At 46.4% G+C, this 26,106-nt stretch overlaps 1 protein-coding gene across 2 annotated transcripts in view; it reads left to right on the top strand.

The window, feature by feature from the left end:
* The first annotated feature begins 10,655 nt into the window (after positions 1-10,655).
* LOC137534645 (zinc finger protein 585A-like) overlaps positions 10,656-26,106 on the top strand; it is a 48,195-nt gene continuing 32,744 nt past the window's right edge. Inside the window, exons 1-7 of one of the 2 annotated variants that reach the window (XM_068256251.1) lie at positions 10,656-10,831; positions 12,271-12,391; positions 12,523-12,687; positions 12,865-12,943; positions 13,064-13,161; positions 13,690-13,795; positions 22,659-22,756. In XM_068256251.1, coding sequence (XP_068112352.1) covers positions 12,314-12,391; positions 12,523-12,687; positions 12,865-12,943; positions 13,064-13,161; positions 13,690-13,795; positions 22,659-22,756 — 624 coding nt within the window. In that variant the 5' untranslated portion in view covers positions 10,656-10,831; positions 12,271-12,313. The remainder of the gene's footprint in view (positions 10,832-12,270; positions 12,392-12,522; positions 12,688-12,864; positions 12,944-13,063; positions 13,162-13,689; positions 13,796-22,658; positions 22,757-26,106) is intronic. The other variant, XM_068256250.1, reaches the window with a different exon arrangement.

Here is a 26,106-nt window from a genome sequence, read left to right on the forward strand (position 1 = left end):
TCCATTCTGAGAAGTATTGCCTTGTTCGTTAACATCGGGAGGAAATGCTCAGCTCTAGTATATTTGAGGGTTGTCTGTAGTATTCCGGACTCCAACAACCTTGCGCAGTTCTGGAACCAAGAAAAGCTCCCCATCCTCTGTTGCTGGCGTCCGTTGTCACTATTAGGGGATCTACCTGCGTAATTGGTTGTGTTCTGGAGAGATTGTGTATGGACTCCCACCATTCCAGACCGCCTTTCATACTGGACGTTATATGAATCTTCTGATTCATGCTGGCTCCGTCTCATTGCGTGAGGAACCCCCACTGGAATGCTCTTGTATGCCACTGAGCCCATGGGACCATCAGGATAGTGGAGGTCAGTACCCCTAGTAAGCTGAGACACTGTCTTGCTCGCCATTGTGATCTCCGTTTGACTTCCTGTACTCTTAGTATTATGGACTCCTTCTTCTCTTCTGGCAACCTCACAGCATTGAGTAGGGTCTGGAATCTTGCTCCTAAGAATATTGTGTCCTGTGACGGATTTAGCTGACTCTTTTTCCAACTTATTTTCCAACCGAAGGTCTGTAGAGTATCTAATAAGGTCCTTCTCTGTTCCAGAATGGTTTTCTTGTCCTGGGCCAAAAGAATTATGTCGTCCAAGTAATGGTATGTTCTTAATCCCCTGAGGCGTAGAAGGGCTATGACCTGTACCAATACTTTGGTGAAGGTTCATGGTGCCGTGTTTATACCAAACGGTAGGCATACAAATTGCAGATGCAGTTCTCCCACACAGAATCTTAGATAACGTTGGAATCTGTGGTGAATGGGTATATGGAGGTACGCGTCCTCCAAGTCTATGGATAGGATCCAATCCTCCGTTGCTACTGCTGTTATCACTGACTGTAATGATTCCATCTTGAAATAGTGGAGTTTTATATGCCTGTTCAATTCTCGTAGGTCCAGTACTGGTCTCAGCTCTCCCGTTTTTTTCTTCACGAAAAACAGTGGTGAATATAGTCCTGTACCCCGTTCTTCGTGCGGTACCATAACCACGGCCTTCTTCAGAATTAGTTTTTCTATATAGGACATGAGTATGTTTTGTTTGTCGTGTGAGGCTGGGAATCTTGTTTGTATGAATACGTTTGTTGGAGGGTTCGATTTGAAGCTCCATCAGTGCCCTTTGGTTATGGTGTCGATCACCCAGGGATTGTGAATGTGCTCCGCCCACTCGTGCGCGAAAAATCGGAGCCTCGCCCCCACCGGGCACAAGTGGGCGGGCGCACCCTCAAAACCCCTTGGATGTGCTAGGTGTGGAAGTTGTTGACTTCTGTCTATTAAGCTTTTGCAGTGTCGCTTGCCCTCCTTGCCAGCTTTTCCTGAACTCCTTGCCAGGCTTGTACGACCTTGAATTTCGAAATCTAGTCTGCTGTGCTCTTTATTGCTGTCCAGCGGGGAATCTCCTTGTTTTCCGATCCTGCGGTATTAGACCTGATCTTCCCCCTGTGACCTTCGAGATTGCAGAGTCCATTTTATCGCCGAATAGTGTCTTTCCATCGAAGGGGATTCTGCACCAGTTTTGTTTTGACATAGTATCTGCTGACCAAGACCTCAGCCATAGCGCTCTTCGTGCTGCCACTGAGTATATCATCGTTCTTGCTGAGCTCCTCACTATGTCTATGGCCGCTTCACCTATGAAATCGGCCGTTAAACTGAATTCCTGCAAAGAGTTAATAAGTGTCTCCTTGTCCGTGTCTGCCTGAATGGCCGTCTGTAAGTTTTCAGTCCAGGCTTTCACAGCTCTACTCACTGACGTCAGTGCTATTGCAGGTTTTAGAGCCCCCCGGTCACTGCATAGACTCTCTTCAGATCATTATCCATTTTCCTTTCGTTCGGGTCCTTGAAGGAGACTGCATCTTCAGTAGGCAAGGTGACGTGTTTTGCCAGTCTCATGACTGAAGCGTCCACCGTCGGGACTTCCTCCAAGGTCTTTACTTTTTCCATCGGTAACGGGTATAACTTATTCAGGCGATTGCTCATACTAGGCTTCTTGTCCACTTTACTCCATTCCTCCTGGATGATTTCGCCAATCTCGTCCATAAAAGGAAAAAATATGCTGCTTTTCTTCAGGTGCTTGTAATATGTCTTTTTTTGTTTGGAATCTGGAACTTCCTCCTCGTCTTCCCATTCTATGGCCTGCCTAACTGCCCTGACATAGGGTTCCACTAATGAGAAATCGAATCGTGTCGGTCCCTCCTCATCCTCAGAACCTTCTGGTTGTGGTGCTGGAGGAGCCGGTGCTATCTGTGTTGCTTGGGCTGTAGTGGCTATATAATCTGCCATGGATTCCTGTACCGCCTTTTTGATTAGCTCTGAAACCTCCATAGGCTGCTGCTGTTCCGATGGCATTTGTGTAAAGCATCTGTGACACATTAATTTCCCCGGCAGCGGGGTCCTTCCACACGCCCAGCAATGTCTTGACGATCTGTGATGATGATATCAATGTCGGTCGTATTCCCGTGGAGACCTGCTTCTAGATCTGTAGTCATAATAGTATGATTGTGTTCTTTCTGGTGATCTAGGCTTCCTATAGTAGGCTTGATAGTCGCTCTCTTGGTTGTATCTTCTGGGGCTGTCAGGGGACAAGGATAAGTCCTTTAGCTTCCGCACTCTTTTCCTACCTAGTATACCTATGTATACTCACATGGTACACCCTACCTTTCTACATACTGTTGGTCTGTTATTCGTGCCTTTGGGTCTCCCGTCTCCTCAATTAGTGAGGTAGTCTCCTCTCTCTCCTCCTCCATCTGCAATACAAAGGCTAGTATAAGGGCTATGCTTCCCCCTACCACTATGCTTGACGCCCGCAAATTGACAATAAGGCGTCCTACCTTGCTCTGCCGTCCGCTCTGCCTGCCAAGAAAATGTCCTGCTCGCTCCCCTGCTCGTAGCTGTGTCGGCCCGGAGACCCCTTCCTGATCCGCCATGTAAGCGCACCGCTCCCTCCCCCTGGGCGTCTCCGCTCTGTCCACTCCGCCCTTGTATCGCGGAAGTGACGTACGCGGAAGAAACGTTACCTATGCGCCTGACTGGAACGCATGGTACGCATACCTCGCAAGGAGGAGGGAACCCGGAAGGAGGAAGAGAGAGAGAGGTGGAACGCACGCCGCGTTACCCGACCCGCACAACCACGGACTATTAGTCCTTAGGTAAATGAAATATTTTCGGCATGCTGCTGTGAAAAAAAGCTTTTAGCTTTTTACCCTGACAACCTCTTTAATGCGCGCAGTCATGCCAGCTGGCCCCCCAAGACCAGTAGAACGGGGGCCTGGCCACAGGTGGACCTTTGGAGCACACAGGGCCTACCCAGGAGAGGCTGAACCTGGGAACAAACCATCCTTCCATGATGGCCGGTCGGGTGCACCGCAGTTACTCTGTCCGAGGTGAGGACGAAAAACATAGACAGGTAGCAGAGGGGGTGGCTTCAACTTATCTAGTTACCTGTCCTATGGGGTGAGTGGGCGGAGCAACTAACCCGTAGGTGCTGCCATGGAGGCATTAGGAAAAGGGAAGTATAGCACACTGAGAACAAACTAGATGTGAAGTGTTAACTTAAAGAGGAACTCCAGTGAAAATAATGTAATAAAAAACTGCTTCATTTTTACAATAACTATGTATAAATGACTTAGTCAGTGTTTGCCCATTGTAAAATCTTTCCTCTCCCTGATTTACATTCTGACATTTATCACATGGTGACATTGTCCCTGCATCTGCTTCAGGCTGGGAATGGGGCAGGGTGTTCTGTCTGCTGCCTGCTGTTAGTCACAACATTGCCCTTTGTGTTGAGCTGCTCATGAGGATCCACCCACTTCTATCCAATCATCCAGCACCCATCATGCGTTGTAGATTTAAGAATTGCAAGTGGTGAGGCTTGCAATGCGACCAATCGGACGCATGCAAGCTGTTTGGACGGCGGACGGCAGAATTATGGGTAAATAACCCCTTGAATCCCCGCCTCGTGAGAGAAACCCTAGTTAACAGTGGAGAAAACATGGTAACCTTTATAAAATTAGTGTGTATAACTTTAAAAAAGTAAAAATTGGTCGGGATGAGAGTCTGTGATGGCCCTAGTGGCTGCTGTTTATCCCCCCTTTAGTCAGGCCGAGGTCATGTTGGGCCGACGTGCTCAATTGCATACACGGCCGTAATGGAGTGTAACATAAGGACAAGCAATGAACACGATGGAATCCCCCACACTTCCCCCCCCTAGTGTAAATGTGTCCCCCCCTGTGCGTGCATTTGTACTTTACCTGTCCACTGTCGCCCACCACAGTCCCCATCAGTCTTCCGCTGCCTCCATTGCGCCTCTTGCGCTGCTGATGTATAGCATGTGGCACCTGTGTGTGTTGTCTCACATGCTATAGGCTATTCACTGGTAGCATGTGAGGCCCAAATGGAGGAAGTCGAAGATGGATGGCAGGCGACAGCAGACAGGTAAACTATAAATGCACGCACAGGGGGACACATTTATTCTAGGGGGGAGGCTGTGTCATGAGACCAATTCTCAAGAGATTTCATGCTGAATTAGATCGGGAATCGGCCTTTGTATGGGACAGATCTCTCTCTCATCAGATTCTATCAGAGAGAAATCTGCCTCTTTTTTTTTTAATCTACCCATCATTACTAGATGTATAGTAGGACAGCAGGAGACATTGGCAGTGCTTCCAGACAGAGGCTGTACCCGAATTAGCTACCTGCAAAGATGGACTGAGCTCCAGAACATGGACAAAATTACACAACTTACATTCAAAGCACATTCAGCAAAGGAGGGCGTTCGCTTCAGTATAAATAATATGTGCACAAATTATTCCCTACTAGACTTCCCCACGGCGATAACGGGCCCTCGGGGGGGGGTAAGACCGACCACTAGTCTAACAATAAAAACATAATTTTTTTCCTAGTGCTGCTAGTCATAAATGGTATATTATTGGCGTGGGGAAAGTCTAGTAGGGAATAATTTGTGGAGCTTTGCACATCTTTGCAGGTAGTTAATTCGGGTACAGCCTCTGTCTACAGTCTCCTGCAGTACAAAATTAACGCAAATATACTTTTTGGCTAGCTGCATTCATGTGCTTCAATCTGCATTTCAATTTTTAGATTAGGAATTAGTACATAATTTGCATCTGATTTGATTTCAAGCCATGTATTTAGCCCCTGTGGGAGAGTAAAAATTGTAGGATTGCAAGGAAAAGGGGCAAGTGGAGCTTAAAGTCAATTCTGGAAATGTATAGCTGACTCCAAATAGAAATATAAGGTTACGTTTAGTAAAATGAAATTTTTTTTAAAAAGCCGGTACTTGTGTATTATCCCGTCTAGGAGAACGGGCTCGGCAGTTAGACAGGCTGGAAAAGTGTGCACTGTGCTTCTTGAGCAGCTGATTCACCACAGATCAGCTGCCCCGTTCCACACAGCTTTCCTCACTGCGCTGTGGTGGCTTTTCCGTCAGCGATCAGACCGCAGAACAATAGAGAGCAACAATGAAAGAGGCATGAAGCCTTCCAGCCTGGAGGAGGGGAATTACAAGTGATTCTAGCGGCATACCAACTCTGCCTAATCACATTACAGGGAAGAGGACTTGCTGAGCACCAGCACAAGGTGATCCACCTCACACCCTCCTGCTATCTACAGCGCTGTGCCCTGCAGCAATCTGCCCGCTATCATACAGCTTGTCTATAAAAGGGTCTCGCCCCTAATCACAGCCCACCAGGGGAGAGCTTACCTAAGCAGGGATCAGCGGCTGCTGTCTATGGAGCGGAGGTCACTGCATTCAGTGTGCTGTACAGCCCCTCTACTCACATCTTACACAGACAAGTGCTGTGACTTCGGGACGGGCTACAACACTGCGCAGTGAGGAAAGCTGAATGGAACGGGGCAGCTGATCTGTGGTGAATCAGCTGCTCAAGAAGCGCAGTGCACACTTTTCCAGCCTGTCTAACTGCCGAGCCCGTTCTGCTAGACGGGATAATACACAAGTACCAAAAAAACTAATACAAGTTTATGGTTATTTTTTTAAAAGAAAGTGAAAATTCCCTTTGAACACTTTTTGCAGGAATCTGATCATTCTCTTGTATGAATGTATCGCTATAGGCTTACGATCTATGTCGTGATTGGAGAGGACTGATTTTCATTTCTCAGCCTCTCAGCTTAGTGTTTGTAGTGCCCCTGCCGTGTATCGGTACTGGCTGTCTATCTGCATTTTAATTTTTTATCGAGATGAAGAGAGGACAGGTTACCTTACCTCCTATTCGTGAGTCACATGATCCCACCTTCAACTTGAATTTTCCGTCTCGTAATAATAAATATTAAAAGAGAACACCTAGAGCTTCAAACAAATCAGAGTGACACCTACATATTATGTGATTGAAAATACCACCTACCAATAAGCATATAAATATAAAAGAAACCCTAGGAATAACCAAATAATAAAGAAATAATTAGAAAGAAAACTGAGGAAGAGACACCCCCAACCTACCCTCTCTGAAGTCAGAATGTTTCCCTCTTCTACTGTTTTAAAGCACACCTGAACTGAGCGGGATATGGAGGCTGACATATTTATTTCCTTTTAAAGAATGCAGATTACCTGGCTGTACTGCTAACCGTCTGTCACTTATGCTCTTAGCCAAAAACCTTGAACAAGCATATAGATCTGATGTTTTTGACTAGATTAGCTTTATTCTTGACTCAGACACTACTGCAGTCGAAAAATAATAATGCGGACTATGCAAACTGTAAACATACTGACCAGAAAAAAGTTGACGTCAACTGGCTGGACTGTTAAATCAATATAGCTGATGTCTGCAACAAAAAAAGCCAAAGAGATCAGCAGGACTGCCAGGCAACTGTTATTTTTTTTTAAAAATGAAATAAATATGGCTGCCACTATATCCCTCTCCATTCAGGTGTACTGAAAGCGGACCTGAACTCAGAACATCCTCTCTGCTCTAAAAGATGAGCAACGGCATGATAACCTTTAACCACTTAAGTACCAGCTGTCTCTGCCCCCTTAAGGACCAGAGACCGCTGGTACCAGAAACGACGGAACACCGACAGATAACGACGAATCGCCGCACATACCCGCCGCAATCGCCGTCACCGCCGCACGTTGGGAACATGGGCAGAGTCATGTGAGCCGGTCAGGAGCCACTTTCATTGGCTCCTGAAGCTGTCTTTCAATGTAAGATATGAGAGGCCAGGAGCCAATGAAAGCGGCTCCTGACCCGCTCACAAGGCTCTGCCGTCTTAGAGACAGGCAGAGCAAGTGAGCTGCGGGGTTTCAGTGGCGAGATCGGCGGTAGCGACGAAAACAGCAGATGTGCGCAGCGGCGGTTGATTGAAATCTACGACCTGGCAGCCATCAAAACAGGGCCTAGATTTCAATCATCAAGGTCCGGAAGTAGTTAAAGAAAAACATTTCTTTGTTACAGCTGATACTAATCATGCAATAAATCTGCAGTGTGTATACTTCCTGCTTTCATGGAAGCAGACATAGGTTTAACATCCTGTGTTTAGATATTAGCTGCTCTGCCAATGACTGCCGAGATTCCTGAGCTAAGACAGCTGAGAGATCAAATTACGTGGTGATAAGTCTCAGATGAGGGAGAATTAGACAGGCTAAACTCTCTAAATACATACAGGGTGTATTTCTCTATGCTTTCCTTCTGTCCTGTGCAAGAGTTCAGGTGCACTTTACAAATTCTCCAGCAGGCCCAAGTTTTGATATACTGCTCTACTCTGCCTGGAACAGTTTGGACTGAATCATACTCTATCTCCCTCATTTCTGAACTAAAAAAAAAAAAAAAGAATGCTTCTTTGCTTTAACATACAGTATTTGGGGAAATTTCACGCCTGCGATACCTACAGCCATATCTACAGTCACACACTCATCTTACGTGCAGTAAAGCCTAATGTACACATTTTCATTGATTGGCCAAACATGGTAGTAGGAAAGCTTATGGTACGTACACACTTGCGACTATGGTCGTTTGAAACAGCAGCTTAACGATCGGTCTGACAATCGGGTAAAGAACTTTACCAAACGATCATTAAGTACAACGACAAACGAACGATATCAGCACGATGAGAAAATCCAACAGGACGGATTGTATCGAGCGTCAATCGTTACAAAACTATAGTGTGTACAGTTATCTGCCGAGAACGATCGTTACAAAGGCCAATGCGCCTGCGTTGGATTCTGCTCAGCTTCCGTACTTCCTGTGTAGCGTGACCCGTAAAGATTGTTACATTAAAAACGTCAAATTTTGTTTTCAAGTTAACTATCATTTATTTTTATCTATTGTAACTTCATTTTAGTGGGGGTTTTATAATTTTATATAAATATGTACGCAACATTTCCCTCTGAAAGTTCTTTTCTGCGAGAACGATCGTTAACCTCTTGAGGACCGCAGTGCTAAACCCCCCTAGTGACCAGGCCATTTTTAGTAAAATAGGCCACTGCAGCTTTAAGGCTAAGCTGCAGGGCCGCACAACACAGCACAGTGATTCACCCCCCTTTTCTCCCCACCAACAGAGCTCTCTGTGGGTGGGGTCTGATCGCTCCCCCCATGTTTATTTTTTTATAATAAATATTTAAAAAAAAAAAAACCTGTTTCTTTAAAAATCTCCCCTCCCTCCCCCCTCCCTCCCCACAGCCAGCCAATAATGGCGATCGGCTGTCATAGGCTTCTGCCTATGACAGCCGATCGCTCTCTTGTCCCCCAGGGGGACAGCTGTGTCACACGGCTGTCCCCAGTACAGCGCTGCTGCCGATCGCAGTGCTGTAAATGGAAATAGACGGCGATCTAACAGTCTCCCGAGTGGCAATAGCCGCTCGGAGACTGAAGGTGGGGCGGAGCTCCGCCCCCCAAGCAGGAGATGCGCGCGCAGCCTGCGCGCTATCTCCTGCAAAACAGAGCCCCAGGACTTTACGCCAATTGGCGTTAGGCGGTCCTGGGGCTGCAGCCGCGGCCACGCCCATCGGCGTGACGCAGTCGGCAAGAGGTTAAAATGTGTATGATGATCGCTGCATCCCATCGTTGCATTCCAATCGTTCCAATATTGTTCTGGTAACTATCGTTCCTTGCAAACGATCGTTATCGCAAGTGTGTACGTAGCATTACCCTACCCAATCTGCTCATAGTATTCAACATCTGCTGACCCTCATACTGCATGGAGGTGGTAAAATCGGCCACTAATTTGCCAATCCAAATGAAAGGTGTGTACCAGGCAGGGCCGGGCCGAGGCATAGGCTGGAGAGGCTCCAGCCTCAGGGCGCAGTGTAGGAGGGGGCGCAGAATTCATTCAGCTGTCATTCCTAATTGTGTTTGAAGCAGAAAGAAATAAGAAAAGGGGATACATGGCAGTGACTGCAAGCCAGATAACTAGATATTAAGGTGTTGGGGAGGTTGTGGGCCCTGTGGCGCCTCTTAGTCTAATAGAAATCAATGGGTGACGGCTGGGGTAGGAGGGATGGAGGGGCGCACTTTGGTGTCTCAGCCTTGGGTGCTGGAGGACCTTGTCCCAGCTCTGGTACCAGGAGTGTGTAAGTGGCTGAAAGAGATCAAAGAGCCTCTTTACTAAACTGCTATGCAAAACAGAAGTTTGCCTTCTTAAAACAGAAGGGCCCATATGCAATTAACTTTTTCTCCTAGGTGATATTTTCAAACTTGTCAATAAAATGCCTTTTAAATCACCAGCAAGCAAAAAAATACTCAAAATAATTTTAATAGTACCTTTTCACCTACTTTTTGTTACTTTTTTCATTGCAAAGTGCTGACAAGTTATTCTAAATTGATGATGAAAAATGATCTCCTAGGAGAAAACTCAGGAAAAAAAGTGAATTGCCTATAGCCCAAGGTATTTGTGATTTTTCAGGTTGGAGTGAGCTTTGAGGTGTCTCCCACAATGCATCACTGCATATGCAAATCATCTCTTTTTGTTGTTCCTGATGGCTAAGCACACCTCCAGGACTTCTGGAGGGCAATGATGTGTCACCTTGTTAATTGTACAGAGCCACAATAATCCAACATGCATACACACTGTTTTGGATTGATTTATCCTCATCAGTGCATGGCATGGATTAATGTGGCTCTATGACAGTGGTCCTCAAACTAAGGTCTGCGGGACGCATGCGGCCCCCCGAGGCAATTTTACCGGCCCCCACACAGAAAATGTATTACTTATAGATGCGGTCAGCTACATCTTTAAATATTGGTGGTCTGCATACAGAATAGCAGTGCTGGCGCCACCCGTCCCCATGGAAGCCAGAAAGCAGTAATTTCGCTGGTTTCCAATCAAATTCCACATCAGGTGACACTGCTGTCCAATTGGACTGCAGGTTGTCACCTGGGCATGCTTCACTGTCTGGCCCACAAAGACTTCTACATCAACTTATGTATACTGTGCCCCCCCCCCCAGCAGTCTAGTATGTTGACCCGGCCCTCAACCCAAAACGTTTGGGGACCCCTGCTCTATGGGGTAGGACTTGAAACACCCAGAGTTACAAATTGCCAATCAAGCTCATGCTGAACTAGGACTCTGTAACTCTTTGTAACAGTATGGGGAAGGTGGGGGATGGGTAGCATAGCACAAGGCAGTGTAATGATGATTACAGTTCCTCAATTCTCCACTAGATGGGGGTCTTGCTTAAGGAACTACAGCTCAAGTAAAATAAATGGTATATTTATAGAAAGACAGGAAAGGGTTGAATGTACAGATGTGGGATCTGCACACAGGAAGAGCAGCATCAAGCAGAGAGGAGCCATTACTGAGACTGGCAGCAGATGAGGTAGTAATAAGGTAATATTTTACTTGGAGGTCTCCCCCCACACACGCAACAGCTGCTACTAGTATCACATGTAACAGAGGAAAGCAGCAGAAGGGGGAAAAACTCTCTCTCTCTCTCTCGTCTGTATTTTATGTACCCCTGTTTGTGTCTTCCTCTGTACAGCTCCACAGAAGATGATGGTGCAGTATAAATCATCAGTAATGATAATACACATAGGATATGTTGCTATTTCCGCTCATATCCATGGGGTACGGTAAATTGTCCTTGTTCATGTGTGCTTGGGTCAACATCTCAAAAGATATTTGTGTCCACGTAGCTACAGGGCAATGAGCCCCAGTGTGAATTATAGGTATTTACTGTATGGATTAGTCCTCTCCTCTACCCAACATTAACCTCCTCAGCTGTTAGCCAATCAGCTGTTCTACCCAACACTAACCTCCACAACTGTTAGCCAATCAGCTATTCTACCCAACACTAACCTCCTCAGCAGTTAGCCAATCAGCTGTTCTACCCATCACTAACCTCCACAGCTGTTAGCCAATCAGTTTTTTTACCCAACACTAACCTCCTCAGCTGTTAGCCAATCAGCTGTTCTACCCAACACTAACCTCCTCAGCTGTTAGCCAATCAGCTGTTCTACCCAACACTAACCTCCACAGCTGTTAGCCAATCACTAAACTGGAGGAGAGTCCCATGTGCGGCTCTCACGTCCTGGGCCCCTGGTGCAGTCACAACTGCATCACCTATTGCTATGCCACTATTTGTATTGTATGTATTTATGCACACATCCCATAAAGGTATATAATATATAATATAATATTGAATTATCCCCATCCATCTCTGCATCCATCTCTGCATCAGAGGAGCTTACACTCTTTCAGGGGCAATATGAGTGGTAGGTGAGATCTGAGGTTTGTGTAGCTATGCTAAATTAGGAGGTGTATGTACTGTGAGCATCTAGTGAGGTCTGTACTGGGATCGTTCCAGCTCACTGTGTGATCATGTGAAATTCCGCTCTCTTTAAAAAGGTGCTATAAACCTATAGCTGTAAATGTTCATTGTAATTCAGTATTATAAATTAAAATGATCTTTCCATTCCATCTCGTAATGTTCATGTTTAATGATGATATCTTTAAATGGATGCTGTAACTGTTTGTGTTGCTCAACCATCGTGTATGTATTAAGCGTAGTTATTTTTTATTGTGAATTAAAAAAGATATTGCATACATCCATAGCAGGCACATCTATTATTTTCAAATTCAAGATACAATCTAACTTGATTGTCTGCAACACAAATCATTCTATTTTTAGCTACTCTTAAATAAGTATTTCATTGAATGCATAAAGCAGTGGTGTTGCATGCACCCACATCATATATAATATATCCCCATTCTATTATAGTTCAGCATTCTGCCATCAGGATATTTATTGGTTTACTGTCCCTCTACAGAGAAGAGATTCCTGTATAGGTCACATGACTTCATTCAGTGAGGATGGAGGAGGACCAGAGTCACATGACTGAGAGGATAGTAAACCTCACCCTGGAGATCCTCTACCTGCTGACTGGAGAGGTGAGGAAGATTCTGAGAGGGTCACATGACTTCTTTGTTCCTTTTTATAGAATACACAGACCTGACTGGATAGAGGAGGAGGATTCTGGGAATTTACATAGTGATTGTTGTTACTGTATGTTGATACACAGGATTATGAAGTTGTGAAGAAGACATATGGTGAGCTGATGATCCCCAGCAGCCGTCGCCATGGCCCATCTCCCATCACAGGGACTCCAACTCCCTATGTGTCACCGGATAGAAATGAGAAGATTCTAGAAGTCATCCACATGATGCTCAAGCTGCTAACAGGAGAGGTATGCAGTGCTGGAAATTATGGGACCTTATGCTGTAAGGAGAACTCCAAGACAATGGGTGGGTAGGGGAGTTAGGAAAGAGGTAAAACAAGGGATGTATCTGGATAGCGACTGTATCATTGTGTTTGTCAGGTTCCTATAAGGTGTCAGAATGTCGCTGTCTGTTTCCCTATGCAGGAGTGGCAGTATTTAGATGGACACAAGAGCCGCTACAAAGACATCATGATGGAGAATCAGCCACTCCTCACATCACTGGGTAAGAGGAGACTTTCAGGTTTTGTAAAGGAGAGAACAGTACAGAGGGACTACTTAGGCCCCCCATTATCTGATAATCACATAGAAACAATGTATTCAGTCAGTCTGTGTGTTCCTACAGACGGATCCAGTAACAGAAACCCACCAGAGAGATGTACAGGTCCTCTTTATTCCCAGGATTCTCCACAGGAAGATCACACCATCCCATACCATTATCAGGTAGGCGGAGCTGAGGGTCTCATCAAATACTAGGGATTGTCGGAAATGCCCATTTCTGAATTCAGATAAATTTGACATTTTGAGAAGTGTCTTTCCCATTTCCATGGAAATCGCAATTTTCCATTTCTGCAGAATTTTTTCTTGTTATTTTTGTCAATAAAGTTACTTAATTTAAAAAATATGTATTTTTGTGGAATCCGCTATATATAAACATAATCGCATAAATCCACATTACGGATTGGCAACTGCGGTACACTTCCAAATTCTCTATTTGGCCGAATCATTCCGAGTCTTGGGGTTGGCCTAAAAAGTCATAGTTTTGGTATTCGGAAATACCGCTTTTGGAAATGCACCTTTCTGCAGAATTCTTATTCCGCTGTAGAAAGCTGATTTCTGATTTCTCAAAAATCTGAATCCTGCGGAATTTGGAAGCTCCTCCCTACCAAAGTGACTCCATCTTGTGTGATCTGTAGGGAAGCTCTGTAGGGCTTATAAACTCAAATTATTCTATCTCATGATGGTATTTAGGGTGAAGATGTGATCACCATTAAAGTGAAGGAAGAAGCAGAAGAGACGTATGTGAGGGTTGATGAGCTGTGTAAGGAGGAGGTGATTCTCTCACGGATCAGCACAGGTCAGTAAATAGAGACAGAACTCACGGAGGCTGAAATTACCTGTTAGTGGTCCCGTCAGATCTGGTGTGCTACTACTTTACTGATCTTGCAGAAGACTCTCTTATAAAGCAAATGTGTTTATAAAGGACAACTGAAGTGAAAAGAATATGGAGACTGCCATGTTTATTTCTTTTTAAACAATACTAGTTGCCTGACAGCCCTGCTGATCTTTTTGGCTGCAGGAGTGTCTAAATCACACCATAAACAAGCATGCAGCTGATCCTGTCAGATAAAGAAAAGAAAGTGGAGTATCCATAAAACACGAATCATGTTGGACAATATTGTGCTGCTGTTTGGCAAGTGTTGCTAGGCTGTGTGCGGTGATTGTAACCATAGATACAAAAATTGTGCTCTGCCTTTATCATTGCAAAGCCCACTGCCTATTCATAATATTTCCGTTAATGGCAGGTCACTGCCCATCCCATGCTCACTGATTTGCAATAATCACTCCGGACCCTCACTGATTATTTCATTTTATTATATTCTTGATAAAGCATACCTTGCACTCACTTTTCAGCCTAATTTATAATTCTTCTAAAAATCATGTTTTGGTGATGCACAATTCAAAACCAGATATTCTTCTTGTAACACAATTGTTGGGGGGGGGGGGGGGTTAATAAGCTATTATGGCTTTTAGGATAAACCCTCTAACCCAGACATGAATAATGGTCACAAGTGCAAACCCACCACCCTACCAGAATCCAACATGTTTCACCCCGTATACACAGGGGCTTCATCAGGGGAACATATAATATAAGTATCAGTGCCTAAAGTGCTATGCAACACAGTACATAATTATTCAGAACAATAAAAAAAGTTATAGCATCATTGCCTCACAGCTATATAGACAGGCCATTCTTCTTGTGCTATTATGGCGGTGGGATAGGCCCAATGATGGGTTGTCACTGTTGTCTGTGTCCCTGTGTAGGGAGGATGTCACCTTTTTCTTTCATGGTGATATCAGAGGGTCTCACTCAGGTAATGCTAGAATGCAAACTGGGCAATTTCCTAGGGCCCCAGAGCTGGCAGACAGGACCCACTTCAGGTCTCCCCACAAGTGAATAGCGGACCCTAGGGGCCACAGCAGGGTAAACACTGCAAAGAGAACTCACCTGACCGGCTGGCGCTCCTCCTCCAGTCTGTGTCCTTCTATCTTTATCCTCATGTTACGTGAGGACGTACATTTCAACAGGTCACGGGGAAGAGGCACAAGAATGAAGACAGGAGGACACAGATTCAAGGAGGAGTGTGCCAACTGGACAGGTGAGTATGCTCTGCTGCAAGTGCTGTGGATTACTATTCCCTTTGTGGGAGACCAAGAGGGACGTTCATCATCCGACCCTGTGGGCAACCTAATACTATTGGGGGGGGGAATGAAAGGTGATCATTTTAATTTGCCACCTAACCCTGCAATACATTTGGGGTTTTTTGCGGGTAGGTGTGCCCCAAGTAATATTTGCCCATGGCCCAATTTTGGCTAGAACAAGCCCTGTGACCAGGAATGAAATGAAGTCCATGGGTTATGAGCGGGCACTCCGTCAGGAAAGTTGGGTGCTTGATACAGTGGTGTAGGCAGTGTAGTTTTCATAAACAACACGCCTTGATAAAGGGGGATCTTGAGTAGCCAACAAAATAATTGTATCTTGTGGAACCTGAGCGCAATAAACACGCATGCTTGTTCTTTGCAAAATTGGTGTGCTGATATCTCTTGTGAACATTGACAGGAGTGACATGAGGAATAGAAATGACTCCGCCTTCTCACCAGTCTATTAAAAAAAATCAAAACAAAATACACCGCTGTCTGCGTCCTTTTCCCAATAAGCACAACCTTCCCCAGCATCTGCTAGTCAACATATAGAGGAGCTGCTAGCTGCGCAATGTGGTGTAGCAAATTAAGCCATGCAGGGACATCAGTGGATAATGCAGTCCAGACTGGCAGGGGCTGAAATGACGGCTGTACGTTTGACTTGTCATCTCAGCACCTGTCACAGGAGCCCTAGTGGCTGACCGCACTTAGCCTTCTAAACGGTGCCAGCGCACAGATCGTGCGAACTCTGGTCGCAGTCAATGCGCAGGAACCGTTAAGAATTAGCCGCAGACAACTCAGAAGGGAGCCTGTGAGACACGGGTAATTACAACGTCACCTACTGGTTCAGAGTAAACTGCCACCACCGCGGTTACCATGGGACCGTGGAGCCCACTAACTGACTGACTAGTCCTGCGAATAAAACGGTTAAACACACGGTATTCTGTCTAGCCAACAACAAACAAACAGTAGCGTCTCTTCAGAGACCCGGGATCAGTTCTGCGTGTGCTGATAAGCAGGGTAGCGGACAGTGAATGACTTGGAGAAAGTCGTTTATTCACGCAATATAAATAATTAATATATACAGACAATTATTAAAATCACAATTATTAAGACAGTAATAGCCAGTATAAAAAATAAAAGAAGGGAGAAAAATACTTAGTTCCTGGAAAGATGTCCTTTTTGTGGGAAAACAGAGTTCTTGGTTTCAATTTGAGTTCAGAGTTCAGACCAGGTGGATGCCAGCATATCCTCAAGCTGGCATCTGATGAGTTCAAGATGTTTCAGTGTGGAGGACACTGAGTTTGGGTCCTCTGCCATTCTTATGCCCCTGCTTCAGTAGGAGGGAGTGAGGGCGGGGAGCCATACACCCCCTTAGAAGATGAGATGAGCCCTCCCCTTGTCCTGGGGCTGGAAATCATATCTACCCATATATGGGCTCTATCTCACAGAACCGTACAGGTCAGGGCAGATTTATTAACATTTTCAGGTCTGTCTCGATTTACCCAGCGCCCTGATACCAGACATGAGGGGTGGGACCCCTGTGGTATCATCAGGGCATTTTCAAACTGCCTAACTGGCAGTCCTTACCTCAGAATGTTCTGAAACTTCCTCAGAACCAGCACCGGGGCTCATGCTACACTTCCCCCACGTTTGGCGAAGCTGCCATCTCAGGAACCCCAGAAATATGACAGATCTGGGAAGTTATGGATTATGCTATGAGACTCAGGTTTATTCAGGATGTATTCTAGCTGCTAACAGCTGACTTCCCTTTGATCTTTACCAGTGAGCAAGGTGTCAAGACCTCCCGGAGATTTGTAGCCTGCCTGGCTGCACCTAGGCATCCTGATCACCCCTTGGTTAATTAACATCTACATGAGATCAGCTAGGTGTCACCTTATACCTGATGGATGGGCCATCCGCACAGCTTGAAGCCAGGGGCTCTCTGGGCCCAGGCTCATTAGCATATCAAAAGAGCCATCCAGCCTTTAGGATGGTGCTCTCTCTGCTAAGAAAAGGACTTCAGCTCCCCCTACACACTCAACCCAGATTGTATCGATTTGAAGCGCAATCGATGCAGGGAATCGAGTGCGATCGCTTTTTCTTCACGGGCGGTTACAGGACGCGCCTGCGGCCCCGCAACCGTCCGTGACAGCCCTCCCTGGGGAGAAGGCAGATAGACATTCATCAGCAAGATGTGTGTCGTTGCCGCTAACCTGCGAGATCTGATCTAGTTCCCCGTTGGCGTTCTGGGGTCGGCTGCCCGCTGCGTGTCGGCCAACCTGGCTGACGGGTCTCGGGTTGCCGGTGCGGCGGGAAAACCTATTGGAGCCTGTGGCTCGGTTCCCCTGGACCGGGCGCGGTCTGCTACCCTCAGGGTTGACCCGACATGGACCATTCTGGACAGGGCGTTTGCGCCACTGCAGTCGGATGTGGTGTCTGCCGGGACTGCTGACAACGGGCAGTGGGTTGGTTAGGTCAACAGCCAGCCCACGCGGGGTTCCCCTGCTACGTGGCTGTGGACCTAAGGGAACCCCGCGGGAATCCCTGGACCTTCCCAGCTCCTGACAGACGGCACATGCCCTGCAGTAGTTTGCTACATCCCTGTTCATTCGGGGCCAATAAAACTGGTTCCGAATACCGGCAAGTGTCTTGCGGACACCCGAGTGCCCTGTCAGAGGATTACCATGTGCGGATTTCAGCACATGTCCCCTGAACGCACTCGGGACCACAAGCCATTTGGTATTCGCGTGGGATCTACCTGTAGGGGGCTGTACAGACTCACTGTACAGTCTCCCACCTTCCCAGTACACCTTGAAAGCGGCCCCGTCTGCGAGGGGCTCAGCGGCTTGCTGCCTGAGCACCTCCAGGCTTGGGTCACGTTGTAGTGCGGCTGAGAATACGGCGCTGTCAGTTTCAGCCAACTGGCTCATGTCACACGAGGCCAGCGGCTGAAAGGTCTCATCCCTGCGGCCAGAGGAGGGGGAGGAGGCCGGAACCCCCTCCACCTGTTCTGAGCTCGGGTTCTGAGCAGTGCAGCTGCGCGGTACTGCTAGCACAGGTACACTGTCAGAATGGCACAGACGGACATTACTCAAATCATCATTGCATGCAGTAATGACATTGACAGGTATAGACATTTTTTCATTACAGACAGGTTGTACAGTAAACTCAGGTACAGTTACAGCATCATCACAACAGACAGTCTGTACATCAAACTCAGGTGCCTTTGAAGCAGGCACTATTGAACCTGGTACCCTTGAACTGGGCACATTCAACCCACCTCCCCCTGGTGCTCCCCCAAGTGTATAAAGTACCTGGTGGTGGGTGGAGAGTCCGTCTCCTTCCGTGAGCGACAAGGCGGTCGTGGCAGGTTCATAGTAGGACACAAGCTTGCCCAAATCAGTCCCCAGCAACACAGGGACTGGGAGATCCTTCATAACCCCAACAACCCTTTCTTGGATTCCTCCCACTCCCCAATCCAGCTTCACTGTCGCGTGGGCTATGTGAAAAAGGGTGCCCTCTACTCCAGTAAGGGCAAGGGATCGGCTGGAGCTGATGCTCTCCTTTGGCACAAGATGTGAGTGAACTAACGTGATGTCAGCTCCGGTGTCTCGAAATCTGGTGACAACTTTGCCGTTCACTCTAACAAGTTGCTGCTGGTCGGTTCGGTCGCGGATTTCCTTTCCGCGGGCAAACAGGATAAAATCTGATGATCCAGGCTGTGGATCGCTGGCGGGCTGCCTCTGCTGTGGGTGAGGTGCAGGTGATGCAGATGATCCAGGTGCTGGTGGTGTCTGTCTCCGCTCCGGACAGTCGAATTTCATGTGTCCGGGCTGGTGGCAGTAGTGACAGGTGACCTCTCCAGGCGCTGCAGGCCTGGGTGCAGCAGCTGCGCTGGGTGGCCTCTGTGGCGGACGGCTCACAGGGGCAGGAGGGTCTGCCGAGGTATTGGGCTGACCTCCTCTCCAGCTGGATGGGACAGTTCTGTGGGTATCAGCCACCCGGGTAGTTGCAAAAGTCTCAGCAAGGTCTGCAGCGACAGTTGCTGAAGCCGGCCTGCGTTCTAGCACAAACTGGTGTACATCAGCAGGGCAAATGTTCAGAAATTGTTCCAGGACTATCAAGTCCTCCAGGACATCATAAGACCCTTTGGTGAGGCCTAGTGTCCACTGGCGGAGTGTGGTGAGCAAGCTGCTGGCCACATCTCGGTACGAATCCGAAGGCTTTTTCTGCCAGGCCCTGAACTTTTTCCGATAGGCTTCTGGCGTCAGCTGGTACTTAGTAATGATAGCGTCTTTTATAGCAGCATAATCATTATCCTTCTCCGCAGGCAATTCTGCGAAGGCATCAAGCTCTTTGTAGCGCAGCAAAGGTGTCAGATGTCTGGCCCACTGGTCTTGGGACAGACGATACTGACGGCATGCTTTTTCAAAAGACCGCAAAAACAAGTCAATGTCTGTGTCTTTTTCAATATTAGCAAATTTAAATTTTGCACTTACGGGTGGTGCAGCTCCTTCAGCAGGGAGGCTGGGCGGTGAACTCCGGCTGGCCTGTTGAACCTTTGCCATGTTGAGCTCATGCTGTCGGCTCTCCCGCGCCTCTGCAGATTGGCGCTCCCGTTCTCGCTCAGCGGCATCCCTCTCTGCGTGGCGTTCTGCGGCTTGCCGCTCCCGTTCCTCCCGCATTTGGCGCTCCTCACGCATGTACTGCAGGTACTTGTCCAGGTCAGTGTCCATCAGCTTTTGTAATGCCTGCTGCATTAGCGGATCAGTACAAACGGACAGTCCAGTACTGGCCGGTTCCAGGCGAGTACTTTCAGAAACTCTGGGATTGGGGTCCACACTGACATTCTCCTGCGTAACTGTTGCAGCAGGGCCCGCAGGATGCTCAACCTCCGTATGCGCAGAATCTTCAGTCTCTGGTTCCCCTTGACTTGGGTCAGATGGGCTGGTATCCACTTCAGCGGACACCCCCGGCTCCCACAGTTGCTGGGTATCCCATTGAAACAATTCCGTTACCAGGTCCCGTTGTGTCTTGCGGCCGACATCAATGCCTCTCTCTTGGCAAAGATTTTGCAGGTCCGCCAGGCACATTTTCTTGTAGTTCCCGGACATTTCCATGCCAAATAAAATAAAACTTTTGGGGAGGGGTACTGGCTACACAGTCTCTCTGTATATATAAAAAATATATTGCCTTCCAGCTACACCAACGAATTAGTTCGTTTCTCGATAGCGCTAGCGCTATCGTAGATACTTTCAGCACAACACAGGTCCCAACCGCTGCCTAACACTGTCACAGGAGCCCTAGTGGCTGACCGCACTTAGCCTTCTAAACGGTGCCAGCGCACAGATCGTGCGAACTCTGGTCGCAGTCAATGCGCAGGAACTGTTAAGAATTAGCCGCAGACAACTCAGAAGGGAGCCTGTGAGACACGGGTAATTACAACGTCACCTACTGGTTCAGAGTAAACTGCCACCACCGCGGTTACCATGGGACCGTGGAGCCCACTAACTGACTGACTAGTCCTGCGAATAAAACGGTTAAACACACGGTATTCTGTCTAGCCAACAACAAACAAACAGTAGCGTATCTTCAGAGACCCGGGATCAGTTCTGCGTGTGCTGATAAGCAGGGTAGCGGACAGTGAATGACTTGGAGAAAGTCGTTTATTCACGCAATATAAATAATTAATATATACAGACAATTATTAAAATCACAATTATTAAGACAGTAATAGCCAGTATAAAAAATAAAAGAAGGGAGAAAAATACTTAGTTCCTGGAAAGATGTCCTTTTTGTGGGAAAACAGAGTTCTTGGTTTCAATTTGAGTTCAGAGTTCAGACCAGGTGGATGCCAGCATATCCTCAAGCTGGCATCTGATGAGTTCAAGATGTTTCAGTGTGGAGGACACTGAGTTTGGGTCCTCTGCCATTCTTATGCCCCTGCTTCAGTAGGAGGGAGTGAGGGCGGGGAGCCATACACCCCCTTAGAAGATGAGATGAGCCCTCCCCTTGTCCTGGGGCTGGAAATCATATCTACCCATATATGGGCTCTATCTCACAGAACCGTACAGGTCAGGGCAGATTTATTAACATTTTCAGGTCTGTCTCGATTTACCCAGCGCCCTGATACCAGACATGAGGGGTGGGACCCCTGTGGTATCATCAGGGCATTTTCAAACTGCCTAACTGGCAGTCCTTACCTCAGAATGTTCTGAAACTTCCTCAGAACCAGCACCGGGGCTCATGCTACACTTCCCCCACGTTTGGCGAAGCTGCCATCTCAGGAACCCCAGAAATATGACAGATCTGGGAAGTTATGGATTATGCTATGAGACTCAGGTTTATTCAGGATGTGTTCTAGCTGCTAACAGCTGACTTCCCTTTGATCTTTACCAGTGAGCAAGGTGTCAAGACCTCCCGGAGATTTGTAGCCTGTCTGGCTGCACCTAGGCATCCTGATCACCCCTTGGTTAATTAACATCTACATGAGATCAGCTAGGTGTCACCTTATACCTGATGGATGGGCCATCCGCACAGCTTGAAGCCAGGGGCTCTCTGGGCCCAGGCTCATTAGCATATCAAAAGAGCCATCCAGCCTTTAGGATGGTGCTCTCTCTGCTAAGAAAAGGACTTCAGCTCCCCCTACACACTCAACCCAGATTGTATCGATTTGAAGCGCAATCGATGCAGGGAATCGAGTGCGATCGCTTTTTCTTCACGGGCGGTTACAGGACGCGCCTGTGGCCCCGCAACCGTCCGTGACAGCACCTATTAGCCAGAACTGCATCATTAATCTGCAATATGCTTGATGTCCCTGCATGCTGGACACCAACAAAGTAACTGCTACAGCCATTGTTTTTTTCCCCATATGTTTACTAGGAAGTGTGATGCTTGTTGGGCACAGGCCAGTACTGGAGAGGATGTGCTGATCAGGAGGACAGAAGTGAAGGATCTATTGTTAAGCTGAGGAAGAGGTGCTGGGAGTGCCCAGCATCTTTTCCATATGAGTACTAGCTGATTTTTCTGCTGTGAGCCCACCTGTTGTCAGTGACACCCACCACAGCAACATGTCTGTGTATAAGTCATATATTTTTGTTCAAATCGCAGTTATGAACAGGACTGTCAGGACTATCTTCATTACCAAGTAATGAAATACAGGAAATATTTGTTGATTCCTTTTGAGTCTCTACTGCTATCTCTTCCTCCTGGACTTCCACCCCACTCCCCTTTATGTGTCCCTCTCCCCACCCCTTAGATTGCAAGTAGGACCCTCCTCCCAGTGTCCTCTTCTTCACCACCATATGGACTTAGTGACTCACCTGCTATAGTTATCCCTACATTGCAATTTGCACATTATTGTTGATTGTTACATCACTATTTTGTGTACTGTTGTCTAACACTGTAATGCCCCTGTGTGACATTGTTTATCGTTGTAATATCTCCCCTATCAATTGTACAGCACTGTGTAGTATGTTTGCACTTTTGTTGATAAAGTTTTTTGTTATAATTAGGTGGATATGCTGACAGAAAACCTCCAGAGAGACATACAGGTCCTCTTTATTCCCAGAATTGTCCACAGAAAGATCACAGCTATGCACGCCGATGTCAGGTAGATGGAAATAAACAATTCTAAAAAGAAAAAGATGGAGCGCACAATGGTGCATTACCCAAGGTGGGCTTTTATTCGCAAAAGAATATTGGTACTTACAAGATAGGAATAAAAACAACGCTTTGTCAGCGGTACAGCCCCCGCTTCAACCTATGGACGATTCAGCAGCGGCGCGCTGTGGCCAGTAGCGCGATCTCCGGTGGAGTTGAGAGCGCCGTCTCGCTGTAGGTCTGGGCGTGGCTGGGAATCAGTGTGCGTATGGCGTCATGACGCGTTTCGGCGCTCTGCGCCTTCGTCAGATGACGACCATACGCACCGCACACTGTTTATGGGAGTCCTCTGAGCCGTTGTCATGGCTACAGGGCTCTCCCATTGAAACTTTCGGTAAAACTTTATTTATAACTTTAATTCAGCAACAAAAACGCCTGGGGGTGTTGTGCATCCCGGCTGGGGGTACTAAAGGGGAACTCTAATCATATTGGCACACCAAGCGCCGCTGCTGCATGCATATATTCAAAAAGAACCTTTATATACATACATTTATGGAAAAATATTTAAACACACCTTTAGTGAATACCTGAAAATAAAAGATTAATAACAACCTGCTCATAGATATGAAATACATATAAAATACAGTATAATTAGAACAATAGTAATCAGACCAGTAAGAAATAAATAAAATAAGATAAAATATCATAAGACCAATGTTTTATAGAGAGGGGCTTGTCAATGTGTCTAAAAATCTTCTCTGAGACTACCTCCAAACTCGGCGGGGCATGGGCAACAATATGCATGAAACTGCTATATATCAAATCCAAGTGGGAGAAACCTCGGCTGGTAGCTGAGGGACCGGGGGCCAGGACAGGGTGGGGAAAGAAGGGAGGGGATTTGTGGAAGGGATGGGGAGGGGAAGGGGGGGATGGGGGGTTGAAAGTGGGGAAAAGGAGGGGGAGGGGAAGGAGGGGGGGGAAAATAAGGGAGGGTGAGGGAATACGCCACCTGTTGTGGAGGAATATCGTCTAGGGGGTCCTAACAACACTATCCGTGACAAACAGTTATATGATATATTATATCTCCAGCTAGAAGCCTACTAAGGGCCAATCCTTACTTCTCAAGTACTCACCACCCTCATCTAGTGTGGATGTCTGCTAAAGGGGGTGCTGTGGAAAGAAGGGGGGAGAGAAGGGAACATAAATTAACATAAATTACTGTGGAAAGCATTAGGGAACAACATTACCACAACATTTTTACAAGAAATTTTTACAAATATGTCGAAATCTCCAGACTTTCATTGAGTCCATTTGGGCTCAGTGTATTCATCTTAAAGATCCAGAATGTCTCACGCTCACATAGTTTCCTGAATCTTTCACCATGATGCATGTTTTTTGAAATCATTTCTAGTCCCATAATTCTGAGTGTCTCTACTGAACTTTCATGGCATTCTTTGAAGTGGCGAGGGACACTGTGTTTTTCTATCCCCTCCAAGATGTTACACTTGTGTTCTCCAAGTCTTTGTCTAAGTGGTCGGGTGGTTCGGCCGACATATGCCTTAGTGCAACCACAAGTGAGAAGGTATATGACGTGGTCACTACCGCATGTTATAAATTCTTTTATTTTAGAAACGTGTTGATTTGCATCAAGTATTTCCTTAGTTCTGTGTCGGATGAAAGGGCAACAACCACACCTCTTGACGTGACACTTAAAGTTGCCTACCACAGTGGGAAACATGCTTTTAGGTTTTTCTACAATCTTTCTTATGTTGCTTGGTGCTATAGTGTTCTTAATGGATCGTGCTTTCTTAAAAATGACTGAAGGGCGGTCTGGTATAATTCTTTTCAATAAGGGGTCCTGTTGCAAAATAGGCCAGTTCTGGGTTATGATGGACTTGATTTTGTTATGTACTGCATTATAAGGGGTAACAAAGGGGAGTCTGGGCTGGCTTAAATCATCTCTAGTGCATTTTTCTAACTTAGGACGCCTCTTCTTAAATTGCTCCTGGGTAGCCTGTATGTGTACACGGTCATACCCTTTCTCGAGGAATTTTTTACCCAATACCTCACTTTGATTAAGATAATCTACATCTGAGGTACAGTTCCTTCTTAGTCTACAAAACTGGCTTTTAGGGATGTTTTGTATCCATTTGGCACTATGACAACTGGAGGAGTGTAGATAGGAATTGCCAGCCGTGGGCTTAAAGTGTGTCCTTGAACATATTTGTCCATCACTATCTGAATAGAGCTCCAGATCAAGGAAAACTAGGCTCTTATCTGAAATTACATGAGTAAATTCTAAGCCAAATGTGTTGGTATTGCACCTTTTAGTAAATTGCACAAAGGAATCTTCATCCCCATCCCAAATTATTAAAATATCGTCAATATATCTAGTGTAAAATACGATATTTTGTGCAAAGGGATTGCCTGCCCATATATGTTGAGTTTCCCAATACGACATATAGAGATTTGCGAAGCTGGGTGCGAACCCAGCTCCCATAGATGTCCCGCAAGTCTGTAAATACAGTTTTTCCATGTAGCTAAAATAGTTATGGGACAAGGCGTACTGCAGTAAGTCCAAAATGAACTGACCTTGTATGAAAGAGAGGGACCCATCTTGAATAAGAAAGTGTTGTACAGCCTCCACTCCTTTTTCGTGCGGAATGCTGGTGTACAATGATGTGACATCCAATGATGCCCATAGATACCCTTTGTCCCATCTATAGTTTTGAAGCATGTCCATCACGTGTAGTGAGTCCCGTGTATAGGCTTGAGTTTGTAACACAATGGGCTGGAGAAAATAGTCAATATAGGCAGAGGTATTTGCAACCAGTCCCTCCATCCCTGCTACAATTGGTCTACCCGGAGGTTCCACAGGATTTTTGTGGATTTTCGGAATATGGTAAAAATACGGGATGGAGGGGTGGCTGGGTACCAGGAATTTCTTCTCAAATTCATTTACTATGCCATTACAAAAAGCTCTCTCTACCAGGTTTTGCAGTTCCTGTTTAAAATTTGGTGTGGGGTCTTTAGATAATATTCGATATGTTGTTGAATCCGTCAGCAGCCTAATCCCTTCATCTCGATACCTTGCGTAGTCCATAATCACAATCCCACCTCCCTTATCTGCTTGTCTGATTACCACTTGTTTATTTTCTGCAAATTGTCTAAGTGAGATCTTCTCAGCGGCATTCAGGTTATGGTGGGTTTTGGGCGATCCTTCCCTACATATGCTTTTAAACTGATCTAATACTACCTGGTAAAACGTATTCAGATATTGCCCCCTTGACAGAATAGGGTAAAAAGTGGATTTTGGTCTGAAACTGGTGTGTAAAATGTTACCGTCTGGAACAAATTGAA

Source organism: Hyperolius riggenbachi, chromosome 10 (genome assembly GCF_040937935.1).
Source record: "Hyperolius riggenbachi isolate aHypRig1 chromosome 10, aHypRig1.pri, whole genome shotgun sequence".
In the NCBI taxonomy this organism is placed as follows: domain Eukaryota; kingdom Metazoa; phylum Chordata; class Amphibia; order Anura; family Hyperoliidae; genus Hyperolius; species Hyperolius riggenbachi.